This window comes from Buceros rhinoceros, unplaced genomic scaffold (assembly GCF_000710305.1).
Source record: "Buceros rhinoceros silvestris isolate BGI_N320 unplaced genomic scaffold, ASM71030v1 scaffold4873, whole genome shotgun sequence".
NCBI lineage: Eukaryota > Metazoa > Chordata > Aves > Bucerotiformes > Bucerotidae > Buceros > Buceros rhinoceros.
Window position 1 is genome coordinate 1 of NW_010402870.1, and position 9,214 is coordinate 9,214.

Below are 9,214 nucleotides of genomic sequence, written 5' to 3' on the forward strand. Positions count from 1 at the left end.
TTAGTGTGCTTGATTGAAGAAATAGCGATGATAAAACTGGTCATCTGCTGTACCGTTTCTAGGCTGGACGGCATTTCTTGATCTTAAAAAAAAAGTTTGGGTGTCACTGGTATGTAAATGACATTTTGCAATGTGACTTATTTTTCTGTGCCTCAGGAAGAAGGTGGGGGCAGGGAGAGTTAAAAAATTTCGGCACTGTCACTGAGAAGCAAATGTGAGATTGTTCTTCTGTCAGTAAGCAGCACATCTAAACTGAAGTGTTTAAAGCCAGTATCAAAATTCCTGTCTGGATTCCTGAGTTAGCAGCAGACTCGCTTAAACGCTGAGTGCTCCAGGATGTTCTGTAGTCGGTGAGAAGTGCAAGTGTGCATCAGGTGCAGCTGCCCAGCTTAGCCAGTTCTGACAGTAACATGCAGTATTCCCGAATTTGCACTGCAAATATAATTTGCACTAACCTTTCTGTGGCAACTTCATGACTGCATGTTCTTTAGAAGCAGGCCCCACAAGCTGCTTAGTATAAGGCTCTAAAATTTTCTACACTTAGGAGTGACGCCTCCAAGCTGATAATCCATGAGAAAGTTTGAGGCTGAGGAGCACACCTAGTCCGTTGCCTGCAGGATTTGGGAACTTGTGAGAGGGTTCTGATGACTTTCTCATGCCAAAAGAACAATGTCAGAAGTTGGTAGTGGAAGTAGCATCTGAAGCAGGTGGTCAGGTTCCCTTTAGTGAGATAGCAGCCACACAACCTCTTCTACTGAAGCGGTGAGATTTGGAGGGGACAAAAGCTGCTAATGATTGTCTGTATGCCTCTGATGGTGGCTCTCTGCAGCCTGCTTGTTATTTCCCTAACGTTCTGCTGGTGGAGCAGTTGACATGAGTACGTCTTAATTGGCTTCAGGAAAAACACACCAGCTCTCATAGACTACACAGCAGCAAACCAGTGGAATCGGTAATTTACAGCTCCCTGCTGTTCTGTGCTAATACTGGGGTAAAAACTCATCAGTTTGTTTTACTTCCTTTAAGATGGTGGGCTTTTATTTGCTTTGGTAAGTATTTGGAAGTCTAGTTGCTTCCTTTAGATGAAAATCACCTTTCCTCAGTGAAAGGGGGCCAATAGTGAATAAATTCTTCCTATGAAATGTAAGTGTGCTAATTCTAAAGGAGAAAGTTAAAAAACAAATATCACTCAAAACCCCCCAAACAACAGAACCCAACCCCACACTCTGAGAAACATTTTACTGTGAGGTAGTATTAAAATAAAACATGAAATTTATTTCATGAAGAACCATTGAAGCACTATGGCTTTTAATTGTGTGCACTCAATTTTTAATTATGCCATAACTTTAGTTACGCCAAACTTTTTATGCCAAACTAGGGCATAGTTTCAAGTTTGGGTACAGTTTCTGTTTGTTCTGCTTTTGTAACTTATATTTTTATGATGTACAGTTTAAAAAAATGCAAAACAGTGAGTGAACCAGAGAATAATTCTTTCTTCATTGTAAAGTGTGTCATGCGTAATACATACAGAGTCGGTTTATTATAAGATTTTAATACTCAATAGTAATCCATTGACTTATGTGAGAATATTAAAGCAATGTTTCAAAGATCGGTGCTTTTTAAATTAGATGTGAGACTCTTGATTTGAAAAAAATGAGCTACAGGAAACAGTGACACAACTTTTACTGTCTTTTTTCTTTCTTTCGTTTTCCCTTCCCCAAATGGAATTTTGTCATCAAATACATACCACAATTCTGAGCTAGTTTGTGCTTGTGAATACCAGTAGTTCCTCTGAAGTCATCGGAGTTACTCCAGTTTGTAGATCTTTATGCTTACGTTGTTGATCTTGTTTTACAGTACATATATTTTCCCATACTTGGTTTTACCAGATGGGTATTGTCAAGGATTTTGAGTTATTAATGCACCTGGGACTTGGGGGAGCAATGACTACTATGACAGCTATTAAACTAAATTGCAATTTCACACAAACGAGGAAAAATACAGAAAATAAAAGATTCAAAGCCTTTATATCTTGCAGAGTTTAATTAGCCTTTCTTCTGACTCCTGGTGTAATTTAAATGCTGACATTATAATTTTTGGTATCATCAAGAACTGATGAATGGATCTTCATTTCCAGTAAAAGCTTGGCATGGGATTTAGGTCTGTTTTGAAACAGTGGTTAATCAGTACTGTTTTCAAACTGTGGTGCAGTATAGAAGAGAAATGGTAAAAACCAGCAGTGACAACATAATCCTGCGTGGTGGTGATTTTTCATTACCTGCATGGAATGCTTTGGTTAGTAATGTTAATAATTTATAACACAGATCGTTTTGTTACAAATAATCGGTTTTCAATTCTGTTGTGTATGCATTCAAATAGTAAGTATGTAATAATCTTCTTTAATGTATGGTATTGTGTGTGCACCTCTTCCATCAGAAAGGGTAAGAGAGGGAATTTGCAAGAAACAATCTAAACCTATGGGCATTTGGCTCCACCTTCAGAGGAAAGAAGGAACAAATGACAAACCTTTATTGACTAAGCTGCTCTGCCTGTCTTTTCTCAGAAGTGTAAAAGTAGATTTTTTTTCCCCATGTCCTTGACAAAATGTAAAGGATGCCTATGTGGAGCTGATGTCTGGACCTCTGCTTTTAGACACTTGGGTGATCAGCAGCAAAAATTTGAACATCAGTGGAGCAACCTGCGGTTATGTTATGTATATGCTTTGCAGAAAACCGATCTTAATGCAGTGTTTCTGCATAGAGCATTTTAGAGGAAGTGTCTGCATAAGTAACAGCCTGAAGTTTTACTACCTTTTTTTTTTTGTAATTTATGATAGGCTATGGAATCTGTACATTAAATGGATGTAAGGATGATTATGTCTGAGTAGAGGGGCTGTGGTGGAATTACAATAATGCCTTTTTTCAGTCTTTTGTTACTCTCTTAAAGCATGTTCTCTTTTTGTTGGGAGAGCTTGTTTTGTTTTCCCAAGCTGGGTCTTGTAATTCTCTTTTCTTTCTTCTCTTATATGTATTAAGAAATAATTCTGAATGTGTCAATTTTCATTTTTTTTTATAGGTTCTGCCCGGTTGACGCTTACTGCGACAGATGTTGAAACAACTACCTGTAATAGAACTGTCATTTTACCTTGCTATGTGACTGATCTTAAGAAGAAGAATGTAAAAGTCATGTTTGTTATATGGTTGAAAGAAGAAAAACAAATTTTTTCTTTTGATGGAGCAACACAGGAGTTTTCCAGAGATAAAACGGTTCCATCGGCTAACTTGGTATCTCAGACAGCTTTACCCAATGGTGATGCCTCTCTAAGGCTTGACAGTGCAGAAGCATATGATGGAAATTACACTTGTCAAGTAACAGAAGAAAACAGAGAAGGAAAAGTAACATTTAAACTTAAAAACATCCCAGGTGAGTTGCCTGCCATTGTTTTAGAACCTGTTGTGAAAGAAAACAAGCAAAATCTTACAGGAAAGAGAAAAATAATGAACGTGACCATGTATTACTTAAATTGAAAATACAAAAAATGTAGCACCCAGGCCTTCTAACTTGCATGCTAATATGAGTTATTTTGGATTAGGTTAGAATGGCGTGCTTCTGTGGGGAAGATCTGAACACATTTTTTCGTTCTGGAAGAATGTCTGAAGATCACTTGTCTAATATAGTAAAATCTATGCTTTCCCACATGATCTAGATTATAGTTGGTGATATTTTCAGCACCCTTATGTTGGTGTGTTACGTGCTAAAACATACTCCTAATGTCTTTGTAATACCGAGGTGTAGGTGTCCATCACACTTGCTGCAGAGATCTTTTCTTTGAAGAATTGCAACTTGCAATCTTCAGCTATGCTGGAAAAATTACAGGTAGAACGAGTAGAAATTCTGTGTAAGAGCTCTAAAACTTGACCTGAAGGTAGGCAGTTTTCCAGTGAGGTTGAAAATGCTACTACTAGATGGTAACTAATTACAGTTGTCTAGCATTAAATGTTGTCTTTAGAAGGCAATGTTTAAAATAATGGTGACTAAGTGATGAACTTCCGATTTAGTGAGCCATTATACCTTATCTGATCAGGCACTGCCCGTGTGCTTCAGCACCTAAGCTACTGGATAACAGAATCTGCTGTATATATGCAGTCTGTCTAGTATTCTGCAGAAGTGACAGTTGCACTGAACGTATGTGTGTATTGTTTATCTCTTCTGCACAGGAGACTTGCTTCTTGCTTCTGGAAGGCTTCTCAGAAGCACTGAATATGTTACATATGTGTAGCACATAGAGTCTTACCTGTGCACTGTGCTCGGACTTTTTTGCATGTGTCCTTAAAATATTTCTGAAGCCTCAAACAAATATTACTTGTGTCCTGCTGCAAACATCTGTGTGAATTCACAGTTGGGTCTAACCATATACACTGCAAAACAAAAGTGATCCTGAAATAGATTGAGAGGGGCACAGCCACTGAAAAAGAGTGAGAATAATACAAAACCATTCTGCAAAAACACGGCAAGAGGTATATGCAGTTTCCTTCCTTTTTTTAGAGCCTCTTCATTGCTCAACCTTTTTGGCCTGTTTTTGCCACTCAGTGTTAAGCTCTAGAAGAGGAAACAAGGCTTGAGGATATAGTAGAATCTAGTTCCATTTACAAATTTTATTGTTTTATTTTTACTTTATCTGTGTGTAGAATTTTGAAAAGAGTATAAAGACTACAAAGCAGGAAACTGATGTAATTTTTCTAATTTCATTTTCTAGTTGTCAGTTGCGGCGAGGAAAGTACCCCAGCACCAGAGGAAAGATGTGGTTGGTGAAGAATTTATAGTTGGGAGGTCACATTAGGTTTGAGAGAGTGTGCTAGAAAATATAAAACTTAGTCTTATGTTTGAGGGTTTAGCTGAAGGTAAAACAGTCGCTTGTTCTCTCTTAAATTCTTCTGCTTAATTTTTTGTTGCTTGTTCCTCACTGTTCTAGAGAGACTCATGAGATAATAAGCTAATAAGAGAAAGTGTAGCAAGTGAGTTTTGAAAAGGGTTAGTGATTAATGGAAGTCCTGTACCAGTCTTCACTCTGTCATTTCTGAGCAATGAATTCATGCTGTCACTACTAATATGTTCAAACTGATGCTTTTACAAAGACAGTTTTGTACAAGCCAACTATTCTTCATCTCATTTTGCGGAATTCCTTGATTCCCCTAGGAAGTGGGTAGCAGAGTGAGCAATATTTGTGAGGGCCAGTGCCCTCATCTTTGGGCACACTCTTTCCTCATCAGTTATCTTCACAGCAGAGTGACTGTAAAGTTTACCCTTTTTCTTTTCCTCTTTTCTCCCCTTCTTTGCTCTCTCCCCCTCCCTCTTCCTCCCGTGTTTCCTTTCCCTCTTCTCTCCTCAGCGCTCGCACCCCACAACCATGTCTGCAAGTCTCTCTTACTAGTTTGGAACTGACTTCCTTCTATTTGCTCTCAAAACAATGCTTTGGTTTTTGCTGGGAGTTTATTGTTATGAAGCATCAGAGTAAGGGAAATGAATTACTAGGAGAAGGTGTTCAGCTGTTTCTCCTATTTGCATGTTGCATGTACCAGTATTGCAAGCATTTCCAGACATTAAGTGTTTATTTAGACTCGTGATACTGAACCATTTGTGGTTCCATGTTGCATGCTGAAATCCTAACAGATACCAGTCTTAATGGCTGCTTTTTTTTCTATTTGTAACACCTGTTAGTGTCATCTGGACATGCTACAGGGGAAGTGAAGCTGCTTTAGAGTCTCTGCTGGCAGATACTTTCAGTTCATTAATAATTCCAATTCAATACTTCCAATTCATTAATAACTCTTAGTTGTATTGAACGTCATTGCTGGGATTTGCTTGTAGGATTTGGCTAGAGAACAGCAACTGTACATTGAAGCTACTGTTCAATATTAGTTACTTTTTTGAAAATGCAAATGAAGGAAAAAGCCTTCCTTTAAACAATTCGTTAAATTAGGTTTCTTTTGGTGATAACGAAGTTGGCAGATATTCTTCGCATTTTATGATGACCTTGTATTTACGTTGTAACCACATCTTCTTACATGACCCCTTGTGGGAAGAGGGAAGTTTGTGAATGTAAAGCTGTCCTCAAGGTATTTCCTTGACATTGAAAGATGTGAGATACTGCTACTTAATTCCATATATGGAGCTGCAGATACAGCTTTTAAATATAGAGAGAAAGTGCATGGAGTATGCTTTAAATGAAGATCAGAAATATCTTCGGAAGCAAACGTGCAGGCAAAGGAGTTATGGCAAGTATAATGTAAGAAATTGAGATTTTGGATTCCAGTGAGTCAATCTAAATGTAGTTATGAGGAGAGATGCAAGAATCAACTACATTTTCTAGTTCAGTGGAGATATTTTCAGAATTTTATGTTGGGAGGTGACTTACATGGTCTTTCAGCATGAGTGACTGAACAGCCTAAGGCATCCAAAATGCAGGGGAAAGAAGGCTAAATGGATGATGGTGGGAAGACCTAAAGGAAAATATTTGATTTTTAAAATTAACAAAGTAGTGTTTCCTTTTCACTTAGCTTAGCTCCTGTATTCCTTATCACACATCTGAATTTCTTTAGGAATTACAGCAGTTGAAGGTAGAATAGAGTAACTGGGGAATCATCAAATAGGACTTTTTGTATTTTCGCTGCTTAGCCTAAATACACTATTTTTTCTGATTTACTGTGCTGTTCATAGTTCCACAAGCTATATAGCTTATACTGCCAGACAATAGCATGTACACATCCTCTGCTCCAGTGGAGATTAAGACCTCCATTTTGGAAATGTTAGGGTAACTAGAAATACTGAAAAAACAGGTTGTCACACTCGTGATCAGAGTGAAAAAAACATAGGCAGAAGTCACAGCTTTTTTAGCATGTTATAACTCTTAGTTCTGAATATTACATGCATTATTGAGCAATCTAGACCATAGCCTAACAGGATCAACAGATGTAAAGGTAATAACCTCAGTTTTTGTTTTTTATTCCTACTGTTTTTGTTTTTTTATCCTCCAGGATCATGGTTCCTTCTAGTGGAAAGGGCTGTCATCATAGCGTTGCTGTTCTTAGTTATTATTTTGTATTTGGCTCAGTTTGGAGTTATTGGTAAGTATTGGCTTTTATTTCTCACAGTTACTCATTTGTGTTGAAATCACTCGTGTGCGTAAAGACATCCGTGTAAGGTGAAAGATGGTGCTTGCATTTGTAGCAGAACTTTTTTAGCATTTCGATAGGAAAGTAATAATTGTCCTGAAATATGCATGGATACATCCATGGAGAAGCACTGTCATTTTACAGGAGTAAGTTCAGCCTGCTTGGATTTTTTTGCATCTCTGCACTTTGTGTGTGTACTTACTGTTCGCTTTTGTTGGTTTTTCCCCCTTCCTTCAATTTGCACTGGTTTAGTTAACCTGTGAATCTGACAGTGCTACAGTATACCTCTAAATAGTTGTTAAGCTGACTTGATTTTTCTGTATAACACTTGGGAATATATTTTTTCTTGGGTTTGTGGTGGGGAACACGTGTTTGGTGGGTTTTGGGGTTTGGTTTTTTTTGTTGTTGTTTGGTTTGGGATGGGGTTTGGGGGTTTGTTTTTTTTTTTTTCTTACAGAATTGGCTTTTAGGATTTAAGTGTAGTGTATCCATTACTTATTTTTGCCTATGTGTCTTGCTTTCCTTATTTAGCAGTTATAGTATGAAAAAAAGGTGAATTTCCAGTAAAGATGTGCAGGAAGCTTTTGATATTACTACTATTACAACTAAGTTTTTGGTTTAAATGACAGTAGTGCTTGAGAGTATGACTGGAGTCCTGTTCTGTTAGGCAATGTGAATATGATGAAAGACAGTGTTTAAATTACAGGAAAGAGTACTGTATGCTTGTGAGGGTGGGGTTTTTTTTGTGCTAGTGCAGTGCATGTACACGGCATGTTAATTTTGTAGGTGCTCTTTGTTTTTCTTTTGAAGTTACTTAACAGTACTTTTTGTTCTCTGCAGTCAGCAATTTCAGTATATACCAAGATTGTTGGTATATTAATTTTCAAACTTGGAGCAAGAGCTACCTCTTTTTTTGTGTCTTAGTTTTAGCAGTTTATAGGGCAGTAACAAGCACAGCCTTTTATGAACGTGTATTTGTAATGTTCCTTCTCTTCCAAAGACTATTCAGGTGCTGCTGCTTTGAAACTCTGCACTGGCATCAGCCTTTTCCTAGATGGCAGCTAGTTAGCAGTGCAGTTTTACTGGAAATTAGTCTTGTCTGTGGTATCTGAACATGGAGATCATCCCATATCTGCTCATCCTCAAAGCATTCTAGTGAGATGGGAACATCACCCTGTTCCCTTGGGGAGTCCACACAGTGTCACAGGGTAGAGAATTAAACCTGGAATTTCTAAATCCTTGTCTGACACTCACCTGAGTAATAAATTCACTGTAACATTATTCAGATGTCAGCAGTGCATCTGCTTGAATTAACCTGTACCATGTCCCAAAGTTATTGTGAATTGTATAGAAGATGGAAGTAAGAATTTGATCAGGACACCCATGCCAGGTTTCATTTATCTGAGTAAGCCATACTAACCATATAAAACAATGAAAACAAATGACATCTTGGTTATACACGTAGTTCTAACTTCTTAAGAGTTTGTTTGTTTGTTTGTTTAGGGCTACAGTCCTAAAGCATAAAATCTGTGTATCTTAGTGAGAGAGATGTCTGATTGTTTTCCTCTCTGTCTCTGTTTTGTCTTTAAGCGTTAAAATATGAAATGGTACCTCGGAAGAAAATTGGTATTATTCTAACAGGTTTCATCCTCATATTTGCTGCTGTGGTAGGCACTGTTCTTTTTCTCCAAGGTAAATATATTAAAATTACTTTCCTACTTTAAGGGAATAAGAGCACTTATCTCTTCTTTGCAATAGTATGGAAGTTAGTACCACCTGTTAATTGCTGCCTACTAGTTTTAAAATAAAAAAAAAAAATTATGGACTACAACAGAAAAGGCATTGTGAGATGATCACAGGGAGATACAGACTCCAAATTTATTTCTATTTTCTGTCTTTCTGTGAATATCAAGGGCTAGGGAGTGACTTCTGGTGTTTCAGTGGGTTTTTTTCCAGACCCTAAAAACTTGATGATGCTAACAATTCACTTTTACTGCCTTGTGCTTTATAGCAATCAAGTAATTCTGGTTTACTAATTTCCCTAC

The 9,214-nt window shown here is 37.5% G+C and overlaps 1 protein-coding gene across 1 annotated transcript in view; it reads left to right on the forward strand.

Moving 5' to 3' along the window:
• Positions 1 to 3,080: 3,080 nt before the first annotated feature.
• Positions 3,081 to 9,214, forward strand: part of CD47 (CD47 molecule) — a gene marked incomplete at its 3' end in the record, with an annotated part of 6,322 nt that continues 188 nt past the window's right edge. Inside the window, exons 1-4 of the mRNA XM_010132778.1 lie at positions 3,081 to 3,420; positions 4,754 to 4,801; positions 7,032 to 7,121; positions 8,760 to 8,861. Coding sequence (XP_010131080.1) covers positions 3,183 to 3,420; positions 4,754 to 4,801; positions 7,032 to 7,121; positions 8,760 to 8,861 — 478 coding nt within the window. The remainder of the gene's footprint in view (positions 3,421 to 4,753; positions 4,802 to 7,031; positions 7,122 to 8,759; positions 8,862 to 9,214) is intronic.